Below are 24,001 nucleotides of genomic sequence, written 5' to 3'. Positions count from 1 at the left end.
AGAGGTCCCCAACGTTTCTGACCTTGAGAGCCACATTCAGCTCTGATAGAGTGTCGCGAGCCACATCCAGCCTTGAGAGGGTCGCAAGCCACATTCAGCCCCCTCCCCCTTACAATAGTGGCAACCAAAGCCCCCATTACAGGAATAATGGTAACCAAAGCTTTTCCATAAAAATCAATCAGCCCAAAGCAGTATACAAAGATCCAGGGGTTCCTACAATACCCCCATTCAGTATTCCCCTATAAAGCACTCCCAAGACACTGTCACATCCAGCTTCAAACATCTCCTCTGACAGGTGGTATCATCTTGTCTCCAGCGTACCATACTTAAATCTTCTCAAAACCCCTAAGACCAGGATATGTGCATCCAGATCTTCTCTTCTGTGCAGGGCTGCTCACAAAATTCACCATTTTCAGATTTGCTCTTCATACCGGTTTGCTAGAACTGGAGCAAATGCACCAAGCTGACAGCCGCAAGCCACATTTCATGGGACTGAGAGCCACATGTGGCTCCCGAGCTACAGGTTGGGGACCCCTGATGCAGGGGCAGAAATACTGATTTCGGGGATCTGTCACTTATTAGGCTGTGTGTTGTTGTTTCAATACAATGAATGTTTTATCAAAAGGAGATTATCACTACCTTGACCACAGGTTGCGCGAGCCCTGGTCGACCACGATCCCTCCCCTGATACACAGCTTACTGTTAATAGACAATGTACACAGAAAGCTGTGGTGTGGGCAGGGGCAGCCTTCTGAGCTCTGCTACATGTAAGAAATATGTGCCTCAACTGCTGCACCCAGTAAACGGAGTGATATATCATTGAAATCACGGTCTCTTTCCCTTCATTATGCCGCTCTCATATGAGGTAGCGAAAATCTGGTGACAAATTCAATTTAACGGATGACATAGCAGGTAACAATCTTGATGTGAGTCATTTCCCATAAAGTTTAATGTTAAAAAACAAAACAAAAATGCAATTGCTATTCATTCTTTTGGCAAGACAAAGACAGTTGTGCAGAATAGGTTTTTTGATCTAACAAAAAAAAATGGATTGCAGTGAAACAAAAGACATTTTAGGGCATTGATTCCTGTACTAGATCATTTTATTTCATTTTGGTTTTGCCACCCGGAGCAGATTGAGAAACAGAATTAACTACTAGACACGTGAACAGAACCTTAGACTGTCCATGTTCTTGTAGTATGCGGATCTCATTGTCTGCTTTGGATACTTCAATTATAACCAGACGTGTTATCCTACTCGTACTAGCCATTGGAAAAGGGAGGCTGCCGCAATATATAAACGTCCGTATAGGATAGTAACAACGCTCAGGTAGGCTATGGTATTTACACGATGCTACACATTAATACCGCAGAGATTATTCAAAAACTCATGTCGCTTATCCCAAATTCTGAGCCTTGGGGAGCCCGTGCGCTGTAACCTCAGCTTCCTATACCTAGGTAAAACGGAAAATGGTCTTCTGATGTTATAGCGCTACCATTTCAAGACCTACAGAAACCATACACTGTTTACCATCGAAGGAATCGGCATTTCAGTTCTCTCATTACCATATATTTAAGACCACAGAACTCAAGCTAACAGTTTAATGAGAACAATCGGTAATCATGTTACAGCTTACATTCAGTACTATAGGAAGAAAGAAATTGCCACAAAGTCTTGGTCATGCTGTTCCGTATAGAACTTTATTTTGTCCCCAAGTCCACAAGGACAAAAAAAATATAGTAGACCTGTGCGTCTGGGGTGCCGTGATGCACTGTCCATTGAGAAAAATAAGTACGGTAAGTCTCTTACCAGTATCTGGAGGTAAAGTCTTTATTAAATTCTTCAAACACTTGAACCAGTTTTGGGCTCTGGACTGGAACTTTTTTTGGGGTATAAATACACACCTGACGAAGGCTTCAGTCCGGAGCCGAAAACTGGTTCATGTGTTTCTAGAAATCAACAGATGTACTTGTTTCGCTGGATGGACAACACACCAATCCACCCCAACAACACAGATCTCCTATTACTCAAAACCGCTCATTGATCTGACTGGAAAGTGCTCACTGCCGCAGTCTTGCATAGAGGTGAGTGAATTCTCGAATCCATCTAAAGAAGGGCCACCTCAATTCCACTAGTGCCCAAGATAAATACAGAGAATTATTTGGTAGTAGCACATATGTCAAGATGTCCAGTGTATCACATCTACTTTCCTGGCAGCAGTTCCAGTCCTAGAATACTATGATTGCCATGCTTATTAGTGATGAGCGAATATACTCGTTACTCGAGATTTACCGAGCACGCTCGGGGGACCTCAGAGTATTTTTTAGTGCTCAGAGATTTAGTTTTCCTCAGCTCAGCTGAGTGATTTACATCTGTTAGCCAGCATAAGTACATGTGGGGGTTGACTGGTTGCTAGGGAATCCCCACATGTAATCAGCTGGCTAACAGATGTAAATCATTCAGCTGAGGTGAGGAAAACTAAATCTCTGAGCACTAAAAAATACTCGGAGGACACCCGAGCGTGCTCGGTAAATCTCGAGTAACGAGTATATTCGCTCATCACTAATGCTTATGTATTGCTGGATAAAACACGGAAATATTACCATTTTACATTATTGCTCCTATTCTAACCGTTGCCCCCTGTGCTTGTAAGAGAACACCAGTGAAAAACACTTTCAATATACACACAAGTGGCGTTGTGTATAATACGTCCGTAATAGCCTGTTATGTCTGTACATAAATGTACACAAATTGTCATAATTCATACTGCTATAATATAAATATAAAAAACATATATTGCTATAGTCTAAACATCCCAAGAGTTCAAGGCAGTAAATGCACTAACAACGCCTTCCAGAATCTTGTGGCAAGAAGATTTATACACATTTTATAAACCACATTTTATCTGCTCATTATTTGCCAGCTTTTCTGAAATCGTCAAAACACAAATATTTACGGCAACTCTGCAGTCCTGAAACTTGGCTTCATCATAAAAGAGTACATCCCCATTTGTAATATTTGGATTTTTTTGATTATTCTTGTACACAACTCCTTCCTATTTACCGGCATTTCACTAGTCGATTTATCACTCAACAGATCACCATCCAGGGCAGTAACACTTAACAAATGTGTTTTCACAAATCTAATTATGCCATGTCTTATTTTTAGTGCTGAAACATTGGTTGGCTGTGCTTTGATTAAAAAAACTACATCTGCCATTGGTTTGTCCATCACCTGCAGATTAGAGAGCTCCAAGTGTCTAAGCCAGGCATTGCCTTCTTGGAAGACATCCCAAGCCTTTTATAGAGTTTGAGAGATGCGCTTGAAATAGGATGGAAGAAATGTACTAAAATAGCCAAAAATCGGTCACCTCCAAGCACAGAGCAAGATGGTATTTTGTGTGCGAACTTGATATTGCCCAACCCATTCCTCAGCCCTCTGGAGCCAAAGCAAGAATGAATTTTACTGGAACCTTCTTAAGTACTTCTAAATGATTCAATTGTTTTAATTTTCACTGCTAAGCAACGCTGATAGTAACTGTATTCTGCATCTAAAGGTTTTCAGCTTTTCTCAACCTTATTATTAATATTAAAGGGAATCTGTCACCTTGAAATTGGCCTATAAACTAAGGCCACTGGCATCAGGGGCTTATCTACAGCATTCTTTAATGCTGTAGATAAGCCCCCCCGATGTCTCCTGAAAGATGTGAAAAACAGGTTATGTTATACTCACCCAGGGGTGGTCCCGCTGCGGTCCGGTCACTACATAATGCTGTAGATAAGCTCCTGATGCCGGTGGCCTTAGTTTATAGGCCAATTTTGGGGTGACAGATTCCCTTTAACTTCAGCAGAGTGTTTTATAAACCTGCATCATTTTTTTTGTATAATTTTCAAAAGGTTTGCCCCGGAAGAAAATATTTCCTTTCAATAAGTTCTCATACATCTAGAAATTGCTGTCACATGCTTGTTATGAAATCCCACTAGTGGTTTTTATTTTAAATTCCTTCCGACAACGCCCACCTAATTTTTGCATAAACAGCATTTATGGGCCATAGATGATAAATGTATGACTACTGTGTCCAACTGATCATATCCCCAAGAATCATGACAATGCCAGACCCGAAGGTCCCTGTGAGCAGTAGAGCAACATTATTTCATTTACTTCAATGGGTCCAATACAAAGATAGTGCACATGAAGAACCACTGCTCCAATACACAATGACTGAAGCAGAAGTCACGTATGTGGATGGTGGAACATTGAAATACATTTTCAATAGGCCATACACAACCAAATATGTGCAGAATCTGTATCTGTGGTATGCCCGCTTGGACAAATTGTTTAGATGCAAAATACTTTCATTACTAATATTTCTGTGACAGAGAAGAGAAATAAAAAACAAACATTATTTTGCTCTGCGGCACCTATTACATCATGCAGGGCTGTGGAGTCGGAGCCCATTTTGGTGGAGTTGGAGTCAGAGTCTGGGTCGGAGGTTTGGCTTACCAACTCCACAGCGCTGGCAGGGCTGTGGAGTCGGAGTCATGGAAATTGAGGAGTTGGAGTCAGAGGTTTGGCTTACTGACTCCACAGCCCTGACATCATGTCCAGTTCACCATAAAATTTAGTGAAATGTACTTTTTAACCCCTTTCTGCCATTAGACGTACTATTCCGTCCATGTGGGGTGGGCTTTACTTCCCAAGGACGGAATAGTACGTCATAGGTGATCGGCCGCGCTCACGGGGGGAGCGCGGCCGATCGCGGCCGGGTGTCAGCTGCTTATCGCAGCTGACATCCGGCACTATGTGCCAGGAGCGGTCACGGACCACCCCCGGCACATTAACCCCCGGCACACCGCAATCAAACATGATCGCGATGTGCCGGCGGTGCAGGGAAGCATCGCGCAGGGAGGGGGCTCCCTGCGGGCTTCCCTGAGACCCCCGCAGCAACGCGATGTGATCGCGTTGCTCCGGGGGTCTCTTACCTCCCTCCCTGCAGAAAGTCCCGGATCCAAGATGGCCGCGGATCCGGGTCCTGCAGGGAGGGAGGTGGCTTACCAAGTGCCTGCTCAGAGCAGGCACTTGGTAACGCTGCACTGCTCTCAGACAGATCGGTGATCTGTCAGAGTGCTGTGCAAACTGGCAGATCACCGATCTGTATTGTCCCCCCCCCTGGGACAAAGTAAAAAAGTTAAAAAATTTTTTTACAAGTGTGTAAAAAAAAAAAAAAAAAAAAATCCTAAATAATGAAAAAAAAAAAAATATTATTCCCATAAATACATTTCTTTATCTAAATAAAAAAAACAAAACAATAAAAGTACACATATTTAGTATCGCCGCGTCCGTAATGACCCGACCTATAAAACTGTCCCACTAGTTAACCCCTTCAGTAAACACCGTAAGAAAAAAAACAAAAAACAATGCTTTATTATCATACCGCCGAACAAAAAGTGGAATAACACGCGATCAAAAAGACAGCTATAAATAACCATGGGACCGCTGAAAGCGTCATCTTCTCCCGCAAAAAACGAGCCACCATACAGCAACATCAGCAAAAAAATAAAAAAGTTATAGTCTTCAGAATAAAACGACGCAAAAATAATTATTTTTTCTATAAAATAGTTTTTATCGTATAAAAGCGCCAAAACATTAAAAAAATGATATAAATGAGGTGTCGCTGTAATCGTACTGACCCGAAGAATAAAACTGCTTTATCAATTTTACTAAACGCGGAACGGTATAAACGCCTCCCCCAAAAGAAATTCATGAATAGCTGGTTTTTGCTAATTCTGCCTCACAAAAATCGGAATAAAAAGCGATCAAAAAATGTCACGTGCCCAAAAGTGTTACCAATAAAAACGTCAACTCGTCCCGCAAAAAACAAGACCTCACATGACTCTGTGGACTCAAATATGGAAAAATTATAGCTCTCAAAATGTGGTAACGCAAAAAATATTTTTTGCAATAAAAAGCGTCTTTCAGTGAGTGATGGCTGCCAATCATAAAAATCAGCTAAAAAACCCGCTATAAAAGTAAATCAAACCCCCCTTCATTACCCCCTTAGTTAGGGAAAAATAAAAAAATTTAAAAAATGTATTTATTTCCATTTTCCCATTAGGGTTAGGGCTAGGGATAGGGTTAGGGCTAGGGTTAGGGCTAGGGTTAGGACTAGGGCTAGGACTAGGGCTAGGGCTAAGGTTAGGGCTAGGGTTATGGTTAGGGCTAGGGTTAAGGCTACAGTTAGGGTAAAGGCTACAGTTAGGGTTAAGGCTACAGTTAAGGTTAAGGCTACAGTTAGGGTTAAGGCTACAGTTAGGGTTAAGGCTACAGTTAGGGTTAAGGCTACAGTTAGGGTTAAGGCTACAGTTAGGGTTAAGGCTACAGTTAGGGTTAAGGCTACAGTTAGGGTTAAGGCTACAGTTAGGGTTGGGGCTAAAGTTAGGGTTAGGGTTTGGATTACATTTGCGGTTGGGAATAGGGTTGGGATTAGGGTTAGGGGTGTGTCTGGGTTAGAGGTGTAGTTAGGGTTACCATTGGAATTAGGGTTAGGGGTGTGTTTGGATTAGGGTTTCTGTTATAATTGGGGGGTTTCCACTGTTTAGACACATCAGGGGCTCTCCAAACGCGACATGGCGTCCGATCTCAATTCCAGCCAATTCTGCGTTGAAAAAGTAAAACAGTGCTCCTTCCCTTCCGAGCTCTCCCGTGTGCCCAAACAGGAGTTTACCCCAACATATGGGGTATCAGCGTACTCAGGACAAATTGAACAATAACTTTTGGGGTCCAATTTATCCTGTTACCCTTGGGAAAATACAAAACTGGGGGCTAAAAAATAAGTTTTGTGGGAAAAAAAAAGATTTTTTTAATTTTCACGGCTCTGCGTTATGAACTGTAGTGAAACACTTGGGGGCTCAAAGTTCTCACAACACATCTAGATAAGTTCCTTGGGGGGTCTAGTTTCCAATATGGGGTCACTTGTGGGGGGTTTCTACTGTTTAGGTACATTAGGGGCTCTGCAAACGCAATGTGACGCCTGCAGACCATTCCATCTAAGTCTGCATTCCAAATGGCGCTCCTTCCCTTCCGAGCCCTCCCATGCGCCCAAACGGTGGTTCCCCCCCACATATGGGGCATCAGCGCACTCAGGACAAATTGGACAACAAATTTTGGGGTCCAATTTCTCCTGTTACCCTCGAGAAAATACAAAACTGGGGGCTAAAAAATAATTTTGGGGGGAATTTTTTTTTAATTTTCACGGCTCTGCGTTAGAAACTGTAGTGAAACACTTGGGGGCTCAAAGTTCTCACAACACATCTAGATAAGTTCCTTGGGGGGTCTAGTTTCCAATATGGGGTCACTTGTGGGGGGTTTCTACTGTTTAGGTACATTAGGGGCTCTGCAAACGCAATGTGACGCCTGCAGATCATTCCATCTAAGTCTGTATTTCAAATGGCGCTCCTTCCCTTCCGAGCCTTCCCATGCGCCCAAACGGTGGTTCCCTCCCACATATGGGGTATCTGCGCACTCAGTACAAATTGCACAACAAATTTTGGGGTCCAATTTCTCCTGTTACCCTCGGGAAAATACAAAACTGGGGGCTAAAAAATAATATTTGTGGGAAAAAATGTTTGTTTTATTTTTACGGCTTTGCATTATAAACTTCTGTGAAGCTCTTGGTGGGTCTAAGTGCTCACCACACATCTAGATAAGTTCCTTAGGGGGTCTACTTTCCAAAATGGTGTCACTTGTGGGGGGTTTCAATATTTAGGCACATCAGTGGCTCTCCAAACGCAACATGGCGTCTCATCTCAATTCCTGTGAATTTTGCATTGAAAAGACAAACGGCGCTCCTTCCCTTCCGAGCTCTCCCATGCGCCCAAACAGTGGTTTACCCCCACATATGGGGTATCAGCGTACTCAGGACAAATTGTACAACAACTTTTTGGTTCCAATTTCTTCTCTTACCATTGGGAAAATAAAAAATTGGGGGCAAAAAGATCATTTTTTTTCACAAAAATTATTTTTTATTTTTACGGTTCTGCATTATAAACTTCTGTGAAGCACTTGGTGGGTCAAAGTGCTCACCACACCTCTAGATAAGTTCCTTAGGGGGTCTACTTTCCAAAATGGTGTCACTTGTGGGGGGTTTCAATGTTTAGGCACATCAGTGGCTCTCCAAACGCAACATGGCGTCCCATCTCAATTCCAGTCAATTTTGCATTAAAAAGTCAAATGGCGCTCCTTCGCTTCCAAGCTCTGTCATGCGCCCAAACAGTGGTTTACCTCCACTTATGTGGTATCGACGTACTCAGGACAAATTGTACAACAAGGTTTGGGGTCCATTTTCTCCTGTAACTCTTGGCAAAATAAAACAAATTGGAGCTGAAGTAAATTTTTTGTGAAAAAAAGTTAAATGTTAATTTTTATTTAAACATTCCAAAAATTCCTGTGAAACACCTGAAGGGTTAATAAACTTCTTGAATGTGGTTTTGAGAACCTTGAGGGGTGCAGCTTTTAGAATGGTGTCACACTTGGGTATTTTCTATCATATAGACCCCTCAAAATGACTTCAAATGAGATGTGGTCCCTAAAATAAAATGGTGTTGTAAAAATGAGAAATTGCTGGTCAACTTTTAACCCTTATAACTCCCTAACAAAAAAAAATTTTGGTTCCAAAATTGTGCTGATGTAAAGTAGACATGTGGGAAATGTTACTTATTAAGTATTTTGTGTGACATATCTCTGTGATTTAATTGCATAAAAATTCAAAGTTGGACAATTGCGAAATTTTCAAAATTTTCGCCATGTTTCCGTTTTTTTTCACAAATAAACGCAGGTAATATCAAATTACCACTATCATGAAGTACAATATGTCACGAGAAAACAATGTCAGAATCACCGGGATCCATTGAAGCGTTCCAGAGTTATAACCTCATAAAGGGACAGTGGTCAGAATTGTAAAAATTGGCCCGGTCCATAACGTGCAAACCACCCTTGGGGGTAAAGGGGTTAAAGGGCTTGTGGACCTTTGGGGTTTTTACTTACATGCAAGTATTTCAGGCTAAAAATAATTTTTATAATTAATTTCATTAAAGATTTTACACCGCTTTCGGCTTTTATAGGCTTTTCCCTACCCATTCAACTTTGATGTAGTTTGATCTTCCTGAACAAATTCAACTTTATGTTCTGATTCAGCAAAGTGTTCATGCCAGAAAACTATTGCAACACACTTTCAAAAGTCATACATTTTTCAAGCAATGCCAAGTTGTGCAAAAATTTAGTGACTCTTGCAGTTTACATGCCGGGGTCGGAGCTGCGGAGGAGCCAAGGCATGACTATAGCAAAATCAAATTAATCAATACTGATAGTCTTCTTTACTCCAGATATGTTACTGCAGTCCTTGACTAGAGTCACATTTCTGGTTGGGGAAACTGAAGTGCACACCACTGATAAATTGCGCTGAATACATTAAGAGGCGCATGCCAGTTAATGAATTTGGTGCATTTTATTCCTGCACACCCCTTATTAATACTGGCATACAAAACACCAGTCTCAATGAATTGGGGGCCCAAGTCTCCATCTTGTGTTCCTTGAGCTCTGTATGTGAGCCAAACGAAAAAGTGGACCAACAGCCTAAATTGTCCATTTTGTGTCTGATTATGTTCCTTTATATTATTGTAATATATGGGGAAGATTTAACAAAACTGGGACAGGGGAAAATGAGAAGAGTCAATACAGCTCACTTCGAAAAAAAAATGCAGATTTATCAAAACAGGAACTTATGTAAAGTAGAAAAATAGATTCCATTCTGTATTGGTTGCACTCCAAAAACCTTTAGATTTGTGCCTGTTTTGATCTCCCTTGTTGTCATATGGAATTCTCTCCAAAACGCTGACCCCTCTCCCATGTGGCGAGAAAAAGGGATCCTAAAATTAAGCGATATTCATGATGGGGTTAAATTTATCAGTTTCAGCTCCTTGAAAGAAAAATTTAACATTCCCTCCTCAGCCTTTTTTCCTTATATGACACTGAAAGAACAAGTCCAAAATTTTATCATTAAAAAAACAAAAATCTCCGAAGCTACTACTAATTTATTAAAAAACCCCAAACATTACTTATTTTGGAGTAATAAGCAAATTTATCGGTGGTTCAACAACGACACAAAATTTGACAAGTTATCTTACATGAATAAATGGGAAAATGATTTGAACACGACATTTACTCCAGAACAGTGGGAAAACGCGATCCATTTCACCTATGCATCAAATATTTGCATGACACTACAAGAAGCATATTTTAAAATCATCACAAGGTGGTACTTCACTCCGGCTCGCCTCTCCCACCTGCCATCGGGAGTGTCTCCCCTGTGCTGGAGAGAATGTGGAGAATACGGAAGTTTGCTACATATGTTTTGGAAGTGTCCAAAGGTGAAACCCTTATGGAGACAGGCCACAAAACTAATCAACAAAATATTAAAAGATAACATCATAGTTACCCCAGCAATGGCCTTGTTGTCTTTACAATGGGAAAGCATTGACACAAATGCGAGACCTATTATAATCCACATTTGTTTAGTGGTTAAACAAATTATAGCATTCCATTGGAAAAATCCAATTTTACCAGCCTTTACTGAAATAATAGACCAAATTAACCTACATAAAGCATATGAAGAAAACTTTGCAATAGCAAACAACTATTATAAGAAATATGATAGGAAATGGAAGAAATGGGTTGAGGTATATCCCAACTTACCACATTAAAAGGAAAGGTGACAATTAATGTATACCTGTGAAGGTAATATATGTTAACCTGTTCATAATTGTTAATAATTAATCAAATTCTGTTATGACTGGACAGCATGTCCACAATTTTTCTCTTACCCTTTTCCCATTCCCACTTCCCTCACCTCCCGCCCTCTCCCCACCCTTATTTCCTTGAAAGTTGAATATATGATTATCTACAAAACACAATATTAAATTTCAAAATGCTTAATAAAAATTATTTGAATTGAATTCTCTGATTTTGTCCAAAACACCCACACACCATGTGAGGGTACACTTACTTTCTCGGGGATAAAACATTTCTTTGTAGAGTAGCGTGCTGAGAAGAGCAGGTACCACGCACTATGAGTAATTATCACCATATGCCCCAACTATTCAGGTGTCAGCATAATTTGAGTACAAATGTAACATATATGATGGCATTTCATTTTGGCAAAAATTGGAAACGCAGGCTTCTATTTTTTTTCTCCCACACAACTGCACACGATGTGTAACTTGTACAAAAGCCATAAGGCCGGTTTAATTATCTCTTTAAATACACTTATGTAAATCTTAGTTTGGATGGTAAATAGCGGCATCTGCTCACTGTCAGCGAGAACCGTCCAAGTCAATTTCGATTTCTTTCACAAACCAACTGCACTTGTTTTATCCTTCTTAGTCCTCAGGGGGAGAATTGGGGTAACTGGAAACCACTTCACCGGTCAGATTTATGCATGACACATCAAATGCTTGTTTTGCTATTTTTGTATAGATAAAATTACCCTTTATACAGATGACATTATCCAGAGCTAAGCTATAAACAAATTTCTTAGCAAGCTGGAAGAATTTCTTTTTTATCTGGCAGGCATATGTGAAAAAAGCAGCTCTTCAGAATATATTCCCAAATACCTCACTTCATAAGTCACATTTATTTATATGACGGATGTAAAATGTTGGTAAAGTCTTGAGGTTTACAAGCGCACCTTAAATGAAAACGTGCAGTAGGATAAGTTTTTATTTTATATTTTTGCTATGTCAATAAAACGTGTGGTGCTGTGCAGTCTGTCACTGTAAAGTCCCACGTTTCCGGCCAGAAATGAGCAAGTTAAGCGGCGCTCCGTTATCATCCCGTAGTCATTAATATGATTGCATCGTGCATGCTTCTATTAATGCAGGAATAAGACTTTTGCATTATTACTCAGGCTCACAATCTTATCAATGCTCATTTATGGATTACTATCAAGAATAAACAGCCCTTTAGACTCCATTCACACTTGTCAGATTTGACAGACAAATTTCCAGGCAGTTGTTTGGTGTCACCACAGAAATAAATAACATGCTACTTATTCTGTGCAGGAAAAGCCTTGGTTTAGCCAACTGAGCAACAATGTGGTTACTGCTCACGAGGCAGAAATCCAAGCGCCACTTTTACGTCAAAATTCCCAACAGCATTCTGTCGCATTTTCCCTTGTAAATCTCTACGTTTTTAATAGTGCACAATTTAAAGGCGCTGTCAGGGGCTAACATATTCATGATTTATCCTGATCATAGATCAATATCAGAAAGCTGATACCTAGCACCCCGAACCAATTATCAGTTATCTGCACCAACAAGGGAGCAGATGTAAACAATGTACAGAGCTAGAACAGCTCTGTGGTCTGTCCATTGTTTAAAGGGAACCTGTTACCAGGTTTTTCCCATATAACCTACAGTCACCACCTTTCAGGCCTGGGTTACACATTCTGGAATACTGTAGTCTCCAAGTCTCTCTACAAAACAATAAAAAAGAGCTTTATTATACTCCACTATGGGGCGATCCGGTCCCATGGGCATCACTGCTCTTGGTCCAGCACCTCCTCTTTTCTTGCGATCGCCATCCTCCTTCACTGCCTCGTGTGGATGACGGGTCTTATGTCATCTGCACAGTGTATCCCATTGCGCTCCTGTGCAGGAGTACTATTCTCTGCCCTGTTGAGGATAGAGCAAAGTACTGTCCTGAGCACACGCGGGGAAAGGCCAAAGAACGCTTACCAGCAACGCCCATCACACCAAACCTCCCTGTAGGCAAGTAAGTGCAGGTCAGCTTGGAGACTTCTATACAGCATTCCAGCATGATCTAATACAAGGCTGAAGGGTGGTGGCCATAGGTTGTATGGAAAACAGGTGACAGGTTCCCTTTCATGGCCACTCCTGGGTATCTCTACTGATCTGATATATATGACTGGATAGGTTATCCATCTGTTAGCCCTGGACAACCTCTTTAACACTAACAAATTGTACATTTTCCTTTATGAGCAATATACGTTGTAACAGTGGCTATGGGGCAGTGGTAAGATGGAGGCCAGTGCTGAACAGCTTTACCAGTTTCCATTTCCCAGTCATAGGGCCCATAGAGCACAAACATCCAACATACACTGTTGGCCTTGTGACTTGTCCACAAGGATTTCCCCAGAATCTCTGCATCTTTTGATGTTATGTAATGAAATTTGTGGGATATTTAAAGTCTTTGCAATTTTACATTGAGGGACATTTTTCTCAAAATTGTTCCACAAATGTTAGATGCAATTCAGATTGGTAAACCTCTGACTTTCTTTGCTTCTGAGAGACTCTGCCTCTCTAGCATACACTTTATACACAGTCATGTGACTTGATTGAAAATTGACCCTTCAGCTGTTTTTCATCCCACCTTTTTTTGAGATGTGTTGCTGCCATGAATTTATAAATGAGTTAATTTGTGAATAAAATATTGGTATAAGATTTCCAAATCAATAAATTATTTTTCCTTCTTCTTTTAACACTTCACACGCCGACCCAATTTTATTGTAATTGAGGATTGTATACATTTTATATTGCTCTTACCAATAAATTTATTTTGCATAGACTCGAGCAAAGCTTGGTGTGCATCTTCAGCTTGCAACGCAATAGAACATTCCCTGGCCAATATGGTTCTTACCAGGTGCTCTCCACAACCTGCAAAACAAAAAGGAAAATTATTGAAGTATATACAATCACAACATATTATATACATGCATAATATATATATATATATACAGGGTGGAGCGCGGTAATTTGCTTTTTTGCACTGCATGCTGTGGCGGCACTGTCGGTCGAAGAGAGGGGAGAGTGGGTGTGGCTTACAGTGGCTGATGGGAGATTTGTATTCCTCTGCCTTTCAGTTGCCATCATGCAGTGGACACGTGAGGAGAGGTCATTTTGTGTTGAAGCGTATTTTTCAAATGCCCACTCGATCATTGCAGTGCAGCGTGCTTTTCGTTTACAATTCGCTGTTCCTCCACGCGGACGTGTTCCTGGACGGCAATCAATTGTAAATTGGGTGAATGCATTCAGAACAGCAGGGAATGTGTCATGTGTACGAAGGGGACCTGAGAGAAGGATTACAACACCACAAAACATCGAGAGAGTTAGAGCAGCAGTACTGCAATCTCCGAAACGCTCTGCTCGGAAGCAATCATTTGCTCTTGGCATTTCAAGACGTTCTCTCCACCGGTACTTGTCGATGATACAGGATTATTTTCAGCCGGCTCTTGAGGCAATGGAACTAGAGGATACATGGTTCCAACAGGATGGTGCCACTGCACACACAGCGAGGGTTACCATGAATTGTTTGAGGCAAATGTTTCCTGGACGGCTTATCTCTTTGAGGGGAGATGTGAACTGGCCAGCACGCTCACCAGATTTAGCCCCATGCGATTTTTTCCTTTGGGGTTACCTGAAGTCTAAGGTGTATATCAACCGTCCCAACACCTTGGAAGACCTAAGGAACAATATTGAAGCTGAAATTGGCAGAATACCAGTGGACATGCTTGTTAGAGTTCATGAAAACTTCAGAAAACGTATGCAGCAGTGTGTGGATAGCGAAGGTCGACATTTGCCAGATACACTATTTAAAACCATGTAATTTAAAAATTCCATTACTGTTCAGTATAATTAAAATATAAAATAAATTTTTCTAATGATCATAATTTTTTTATTTCATTCCCAAATCAGCAAATTACCGCACTCCACCCTGTATATATATATATATATATACTGTATATACATACAGTACAGACCAAAAGTTTGGACACACCTCTTGAAGCTCATCAAGAGAATGCCAAGAGTGTGCAAAGCAGTCATCAAAGGAAAAGGTGGCTACTTTGTAGAACCTAGATTATGAGACATAGCTTCAGTTTCACACTTTTTTGTTAAGTATATAACTCCACATGTGTTAATTCATAGTTTTGATGCCTTCAGTGTGAATTTACAATTTTCATAGTCATGAAAATACAGAAAAATATTTAACTGAGGTGTGTCCAAACTTTTGGTCTGTACTGTAACTCAACAAAGGGCAAACACATTCGCATTCATACTCATACATGCACTGCAATTTCCTTCTAAAAAGTCATCAAGGCAACCAGCACTACTGACTGACTAGTAAGGGGTAACAGCTATCTACAGATGGTTGCCTGAAATGGTTTTCCGTTTTTTGGTGAAGAACTAATTTCCATACAAAGTGCCTTTCAAACAGCAACAAGGAGTGCACAATGCTTGGTTTTCACATGTGTCCCCCAACAGTTGCATTTCATGGTAACTTTCCACAATACTGAGGAACATTCGTAAACAAAAAGATCATCATAAGCTTGGGTGCCACCATGTAAGTCTTCAACAAAGTTCCACTTTTTGAATAGAGAAAGTTGCCTTTAGCAATAGGTCACTTGATTTAAAATGAATCGAAAGGTAACAAAAAGGGATGATCAAACGTGCTCATTGATACTGGAATATCACTCGCGTCTCTGGGTGCTCGGCGAGCATCAGTGGATGCTCGATTTCAAACTCGATTCACTGTTCCAACATGTTTGGCGCCTGTTACACAGCCAATAAACATTCCAAATGTTTTTATGGATTCAATTAATCATCCATACAGTTTAACGCTGTTCTCGTTACATTATAGTATATAAAACAAAAATAAAAACTTTCCAAAAATGTTTATCAATTTTATTCAATTATTCATCCATAGTGTTTAATGTGCTTTGTGTAAAAATATGGTAGGTTCAAATTTTTAAAAACAGTCCATTTAAAATATTTTAGTTAAAAAAATTGACTATTGTCATATATATCGTAGAACTTGGTTTGTGTGCAATTTCATTGGTTTGAAAAAACAAAAACAAAATTGGCCTGCTAAATTTCATCCCTCGATCCCCAGCCACCCCTATTTTTCCCAATGTGGTATCCCCTCTTTGTGCTAGCACGTGTAGAGGAACATCACCTGTGTCCTTACCAACATGGTTACTGAGATTTTTCACTTCACAATTGACATGTGGACAAGCGCTTGTGGACAGGGATGCAACATTTCACTGATGACACAGTGGGTGAACATTGTGAGGTCAGGGCAGAGTCCTACGCTGGCACGTCACATGTGCTACCGACACCAAGCATTGATGGCTCTACTTATGTCAGGGCTTCCTCCACCTCCTACACTAGTTCCTGCACCCTCTTCTGCTCCTCCTCTCTGACATGCTATCTCAAAGCACACATCAGCTGGAAGCTCTGCAGCACTACCTCAGTGAAGCAGCAACAGGCTCTGCTGAAGCTAATTTGTCTAAAAGACAAACCGCAGACCACGGCACAGTTATTGAAAGGAATAACAGACCAGACAGAGCTGTGGTTTTCGACCCTAACCTACAACCAGGCATGGCCGTGTGTGATAATGGGCATAACCTGGTGGCGGCTGTGAAGCTTGGTAAGCTCACACACACACGTACCATGTTTGGCCTACGTGCTCAACTTGGTGGTTCAGCTATTTATGAAAACACACCCAGATTTGTCACAGCTTCTGGTCAAGGTACAACACGTCAGCGCCCATTTCCGCAAGTCAATTAACCGAACCAATAAACTGAACTTAACATGAAGTAATATGTTAATATTGATCAGAATTAATATTTATTTTATTGCTTATTCGTCAGACCAAAACTGTATAATTTACTGACTTTTATAGTTTATAAAAAAATGAATCATACTGCTCGTTAATCAGCAATTGTGCCATGATCAACAGCTCCCCCAAAAGCATTATGATGTCCCCACACACAGTATGAATGTCCTCAGCTCCCCACACAGTATACTGAACCCCACAGTCCCTTATACACAGTATGAAGTCCCTACAGACAAAAAAGTATGATACCAAACACAGTATGATGGACTCCACAAAGTATGATTGCCCACAGAGTATGATTGATCACAAAGTATGATTGATCACAAAGTCCCACAGACCCTAAGATCCCCACCACATCTCCCCAAACAATATGATGGCGCCCACAGACCGTGAAAAGTATCACCCCACACATAGAATGAGAACATCAAAGCAGTATGCTCCCCTACAGCTCCCTATGCCTATATACAGAATGATGACCCTTCACAGTATGATCCACTAAAGCCCCTAACACAGCATGATGGCCCCTAAAGTCCCCTATACACAGCATAATGGTCCCTATGATATCCAACGCAGTGTGATCCCCACAGCCCTCAAACAGATGATATCCCCACAGATCCTCAACATAATATAATAGCTTCCACAGCACCCTCAATACAGTATGATGCCGCACGGCACCGAAACATAGAATGATGACTCCCACCACAGCCCCAAAACAATGTACCTCAGAGTCACCTAAACAAAGAATGATGACCCCACCAACAGTCGAAATACACAGAATGATGATCCAACATACACGACCAAGAGTGAATGAAAAAAAAACAAAAAAACAAACTACTCACCTTACCTCCGTTCCCCAGCGTGCTGCTGTGGGCTTGGCTCTGCACACTTAGGCTTCACAGCAGGTACGATCTAATGACATCATAGCGCCTGCTGCGGTGAGACACTCAGTTGCTGAGGCTGAATGGTGGAAGATGGAATTGATGGCTCCCTCCTCCATCATTATATTCACTTGTATCAGAATGGAATTAATGAAAAATACAGGTGAAATCAGGGCAGTGGTGACGTGGGTAGCAGTGGCCCACTGCTTCCAGCCCTTCTGCTGTCCTAGTCCCTGAGCTGGATAGGAACAGCCAAAGTGCCAGGTGTGGACTACGGGCCATAGATTGACCAGGTCTGTCTGAGTTGCATTCTAAGCAAAGCTAACAGAGAATAATGCGTATGTATCGCATTCACATGAAATTCTAAACTCAAACAAAAAAATAAAGTCTTCATGTATAGCACTGATGTTCGGCATACCATTTTCATATTCAAACCAGGCAACATGTTTCCATCTACTCTTTTTCAAAGTAGCATTTAAAGATTGTTATATGTAACCATATTATATACTAATTAAACTTCCACTGTTCTTGAAACTATAGAAGATGGAAACTAGGTATGTGCTGCCAAATACAGGAGCTCTATCGAAAGATATTATCAGTAGTTTGAAAGTCAAGATACAAATGATGATATAAATGTACAAGACCCATAGCAGCTAAATATGGAACACATCAATTATACAGTGAGTAAATAAAACCAATGCACTACACAGGAGTGGTCTTTGCACGAGCTACCTGCTAAATATCCTGATGTAGGACAGATACAGCGGATTTGAACACAATTTATAAAGTAACTAGATGGTGGCCCGATTCTAACGCATCGGGTATTCTAGAATATGCATGTCCACGTGGTATATTGCACAGCCACGTGGTATATTGCCCAGCCACGTAGTATATTGCCCAGCCACGTAGTATATTGCCCAGCCACGTAGTATATTGCCCAGCCACGTAGTATATTGTACATAGTATATTGCCCAGTGACATAGTATATTGCCCAGCGACACAGTATATTGCCCAGTGACGTAATATACAGCACAAAGCCACGTAGTATATTGCCCAGCCACGTATGTCACAGGTTAAAAGGTCGCAGTCACATGACCGTGACGTCATGGCAGGTCCTTGTCGCATACCATCCTTAGCACCGGAACCTGCAGCTTGCATGGAGCGGTCACCGGAGCGTCGCGAAAGGTGAGTATATAATGATTTTTTATTTTTTTTACTCACTCTCCCATAAGGAGAAACGATACCCCTTAGACCCCAGTCCAGAGCCTCTCACCTAGCCAAATTAGTTCTCATGCTTCGCACTGACGAGGGCCAACAGCCCAAAACACCGTGTCTGCGAATTGAGATACTGATTTGGCTTTTATCTTAAGTCATATTGCACGACTCGTTTAAAGGGTTGATTGTGACTTGTAGGATCGCTACTTCCAACAGGTGGCGCTATAGAGTTTAAGTCCTCTTTTTCTCAGAAGAGGCAATTTGCATTTTATTTTTTTAAATTATTTTTAACATTAGATCCTTTTACTATTGACGCTACATAGGCAGCATCAATAGTAAAAACTTGGTCACACAGGGTTAATAGCAGCGGTAACGGAGTGAGTTACCCGCGGCATAACGCGGTCTGTTCCCGCTGGCATTAACCCTGTGTGAGCAGTGACTGCAGGGAGTATGGAGCGGGCGCCGGGCACTGACTGCAGGGAAGTAGGGAGGGACTAATCGGACTGTGGCCGTCGCTGATTGGTCGCGGCAGCCATGACAGGCAGCTGGCGAGGCCACTCAGCGACTTGGATTCCATGACAGACAGAGGCCGCGACCAATGAATATCCGTGACAGACAGAAGGACAGAAAGACGGAAGTGACCTTTAGACAATTATATAGTAGATTTTCAGAATGTCTAGTATGTAGTGAACAGTATTTAAAGTAACAGTTTTTCAAGTTCTGATAACTGGAAAACTGCTTCCAAAAACTAAGCAAAGCTTCGTCAACAGTAAAGTTAACCTAAAGCGAAAAAAAAAAAACTTCACAGTATAAACAAATCCTCAGATGCCTATACTATTGGGACACCTGCCATTCTCAATCCATAGAACCTCCCCACTGATGATGCTGGAGAGGGTCTGGCTTAAAATCTACAGTGGCTTGTGAAGATATTCACTCCCCTTGGCTTTTTACCCATTTTGCTACATTACAATCTGTGTTTAAATATGTTTGTCATCTGATTTGTGTGTGCTGCATCAGTACTAAAATTGTCTAAATTGGTGAAGTGAAGTGAGAAAAATATAGGCGTAAATAAAATTCATGGGATCAAATAACTAAAAATTTGCATGTGCATATGTATTTACCTGTTTTTTTTTTTGCAATGAAGCCCTTTCAATTTCTGGTGCAAGCAATTACCTTCATAAGTCATATGCTTAGTGAAAGGAAGTCCACCTATGTGCAATCTAAGTGTCATATGATCTGTCAGTATATATACACATACACACCTTTACTGAAAGGCCACAGAGGCTGCAATACCATTAAGCAAGAGGCACCACTAAACAAACACCGCCATGAAGACCAAGGAGATCTCCAAACAAGTCTGGGACAAAGTTGTTAAATACATACATATCATGGTTGGGTTATAAAAAATAAATATCTCAATCTCTGATGATTCCCAGGAGCAGCATCAAATCCATTATCACCAACTGGAAAGAACATGGTACCAAAACAAACCTACCAAGAGAGGGGATCCCACCAAAACGCTCAGCTCGAGCAAGGAGGGCATTAACCAGAAAGGTAGCACAGAGACCAAAGATAACCCTGAACGAGCTGCAGAGTTCCCAAGTAGAGACTGGAATATCTGTCCGTACAGCCACAATATGCCATACACTCCATAGAGGTGGCCTTTATGGAGGAGTGGGGAGAAAAAAACCTTTACATAGACACAAAAATTGTAAGGCTCGTTTTGAGCTTGCCAAAAGACAAGTGAGAGACTTCCCAAATGTATGGAGGAAGTTGATGTGGTCAGGTGAGACCAAATGTGAACTTTTTGGCCATCAAGGTAAACACTATGTCTGACGCCAAACCAACACAACTCATCACCCCAAGAAGACCATCCCCACAGTGAAACATAGTGGTAGTGGCAGCATCATGGTGTGGGGATGTTTTGAGGCAGCAGGAACAGGTAAAATGGTCCGAGTTGAGAGGAAGATGCATGGTGCAAAATACAGGGATATTCATGAGCGAAACCGGTTTCAGTCTGTCAGTGATTTGAGACTGGGACGGAAGTTCACATTCCAAAAAGACAATGACCCAAAGCATACTGCTAAAGCAACATTCGAATGGTTTAAGGGGAAACGTTAAAGTGTTTTGTAGTAGCCTAGTCAAAGCCCAGACTTTAATCGAATTTAGAATCTGTGGTCAAGATGTGACGCAGAGTCACTTCTCACGGCCAAGCCGTGTGTCAGGATGGTCAAGGAGTGCAAGGTCAGAAGCCAGGAGGGTACGTCATAAACAGAAGGAAGAGACAAAAGCATAGTCAGGTAACGTTCAGAGGTCAGAATAACAAGAGGATAGCGGATCAGAGCACAAGGGGTTAAGGCTGGTTTCACACTTGTGTTGGGCAGAGCTGTGGTGGGCTGCGTAGTTCCTCTGTTAGGCCCTGCCCACTGCCATACCTCTTCACAATACAACAAAATGCAATGTTGCGTTCAGTGCAGCGTCAAAACGACGCATGCGGAAGCATCTGCATACATTCGCATGGCCTGTGTACCCAATGTTTAAGATAGGTACCCAGGATGCATGGTGATATAGGCTGAGTTGAATGGAAGAGGTAAGGCAGTGGGTGGGGCTTAACGGAGGAACTATGCAGCCCTCCACAGTTCTGCCCAACGCAAGTGTGAAACCAGCCTAAACAGACAGATGGTCAGAACGAGGTCCAAGGTCAGGCAAAGAGAGATCTTCAAACAGAAGGCAAAGCATAGACAGACAAACCACACAGTAGCTAAGTTTAAGTCTGGCAAAGGTCTGAGGTTAACAGCCCAGTTAAGCAGTCTGGCAATCACTTGGGACAATGAACACTTGGAGACAGCCAAAGCCTCCCAGACAGATTCCCCTTAAGGAATGGGTAAACATATCAGTGGCAAAATGTGGAAAGCTCATAGAGACTTATCCAAAGCGACTTGCAGCTGTAATTGCCATGAAAGGAGGCTCTACAAAGTACTGACTTTAGGGGGGTGAATAGTTATGCACATCGACATTTTCAGTTATTTTGTGCTATTTGTTTTTTGCTTCACAATACAAATAAGAACAAATGTTCACAATTGTAAGCATGTTCTTTACATGAACTAATGCAAACCCTAAAAAAACAGATTCCAGGTTGTGGGTTAAGAAAACAAGGGAAAACAACAACACTAAGGTGTTGAATACTTTCCCAAGCCACTGTATGTTCATTTCAATGGTGGTTGATGAGGTTAAAGTCAAGAATGTATGTGGGGCGTCACACTCTTCTACACTCAACTCACGCACCCATGCTATGCTGGAAGAATAACAAAAGAGCCTTGCTCAAACTGTGTCTCAAAGCCTATAGCATATAATTGTCCAAAATGTCTTAGTGTGCCGAAGCATTAAGCTTTTACGTCACAGTACAAGGAGCCTAGGCTAACCCTGAAAAACAACTCCGCCATACTTTACAGTTGGCACACATCAGGCAGGTAACGTTCTCCTGCCATTCACTAAACCCAGACTCTTCCACCAGATGTCAGACAGAAATATATTACTCCACAGAACATATTTTCACTTTGAGTCTAGTGCAGTATGCTTTACACCACTTCATTCAAACTTGAAGGGGTAAGTGGATGTAAATCCACGTTGCCAAAGGTCCAACATGCGGTAGGAGACCAAAAAGTTGAAATGCGGTCGTTATTTGTCAACGTGTTTCAAAGTATTCATACTTCTTCAACAGGACAAACCACAATGATGGAGCACAGCCAGCGGAGTAACGACCACGGTTGCTGCTGTGACCAGGCCTGGCGGGTAAGAGCCAGGGCTCGCCGATGCCAGCAAAAGCTTTAACTGTATGTGCGCCACTATACATGCATTATACTTTATAGCATGACTATGGGAGTGCATTATACTACTATGGATGATTATGGGGGTGCATTATACTACAATGGATGACTATGGGGTGCATTATACTACTATGGATGATTATGGGGTGCATTATACTACTATGGATGATTATGGGGTTGATAATACTTTATAGATGACTATTGGGGTGCATTATACTTTATACAATGACTAAGGGCTGTGCATTACACTACTATGGATGATTATGGGGTGCATTATACTTTATGGAGGTCTATGGGCTGTGCATTATACTTTATGGATGACTATAGGGGTGCATTACACTACTATGTATAACTACGGACTGTGCATTATACTTTCTGGATAACTATGAGCTGTGCATTATACTTTATGGAAGATTATGGGCTGTGCATTATATTACATGGATGACTATTGAGCTGTGCATTATACTTTATGAATGACTATGGACTGTGCCTTATGCTGTATGGAAGATTATGCCCTGTGCATTATACTACATGGATGACTATGGGCTGTGCAGTATATTACATGGAGGACTATGGGCTGTGCAGTATATTACATGGAGGACTATGGGGAGTGCATTATACTTCATCTATGGAGACCCATGACATCTATATACGCCCCTGGAGAGTATAATGATTTATTTTCTGCTATACATTAAAGAACAACGGCAAAACGGGGGACATATACCAGGATGGGGGATATATATACCAGGATGGGGCCAAGATAAGGCCCTTTAGATATCAGCAGCTTTTGTGTTGTAGATTTTTTTTTTTTAAATAATTTATTAACAGGAAGTTATCATTGTTGGCCATTCAACAGGCATGTTTGTTCTGGAAATTTTATCAAAGGGAACCGGTTATCAGGTTCATACTGCCAACTCAAGGGCAGTCTGTCATTCTCCCTGCTCCCAGACTCATCGCCTCGTGCTTGGCTTGTAACTAAATGTATGGGGCAGATTTACTACTACTATTTAACATTCAGACAGCAAAAAAAAAAAAACAAAACAAAAAAAACCTGACCAGCACCTCCATATACTGTAAACAGGTGCAAGCTGCAATGACATACAAAAAAGGGACACAGCAGCACTGAGTACTTGCAAAAATTAAGGTTGTTAGCACATAAATTAGCCAATTCATGGATGCCCATCAACCAAGGCAAGGTGACGACCTTCTGATGGCTCCTAGTTCTAAACATGTACTTTTTTTTGGAAGTAAATTTTATTCAGCAACAATGTAGTTTAGGCTCCAGTGTGATGCTAAATATATTAACAACTTGCATGTGTTACTAAAGAAAGCTGATATAGCCATAATTTTTCTTCAGCTGGGCAATCCCTTCAAAGTCAATGACCTGTTGCGGT

General features: G+C 41.4%; 1 protein-coding gene across 3 annotated transcripts in view; it reads right to left on the bottom strand.

Annotated features, from left to right (window-relative positions):
* TASP1 (taspase 1) overlaps positions 1-24,001 on the bottom strand; it is a 215,769-nt gene that overhangs the window by 33,415 nt on the left and 158,353 nt on the right. For all 3 annotated transcript variants that reach the window (XM_069768773.1, XM_069768772.1, XM_069768774.1), the window contains one exon: positions 13,618-13,728. In XM_069768773.1, coding sequence (XP_069624874.1) covers positions 13,618-13,728 — 111 coding nt within the window. The remainder of the gene's footprint in view (positions 1-13,617; positions 13,729-24,001) is intronic.

This window comes from Ranitomeya imitator, chromosome 5 (assembly GCF_032444005.1).
Source record: "Ranitomeya imitator isolate aRanImi1 chromosome 5, aRanImi1.pri, whole genome shotgun sequence".
NCBI lineage: Eukaryota > Metazoa > Chordata > Amphibia > Anura > Dendrobatidae > Ranitomeya > Ranitomeya imitator.
Note: the sequence above shows the minus strand (reverse complement) of the source record. Positions and strands in the feature narration are given on the sequence as shown.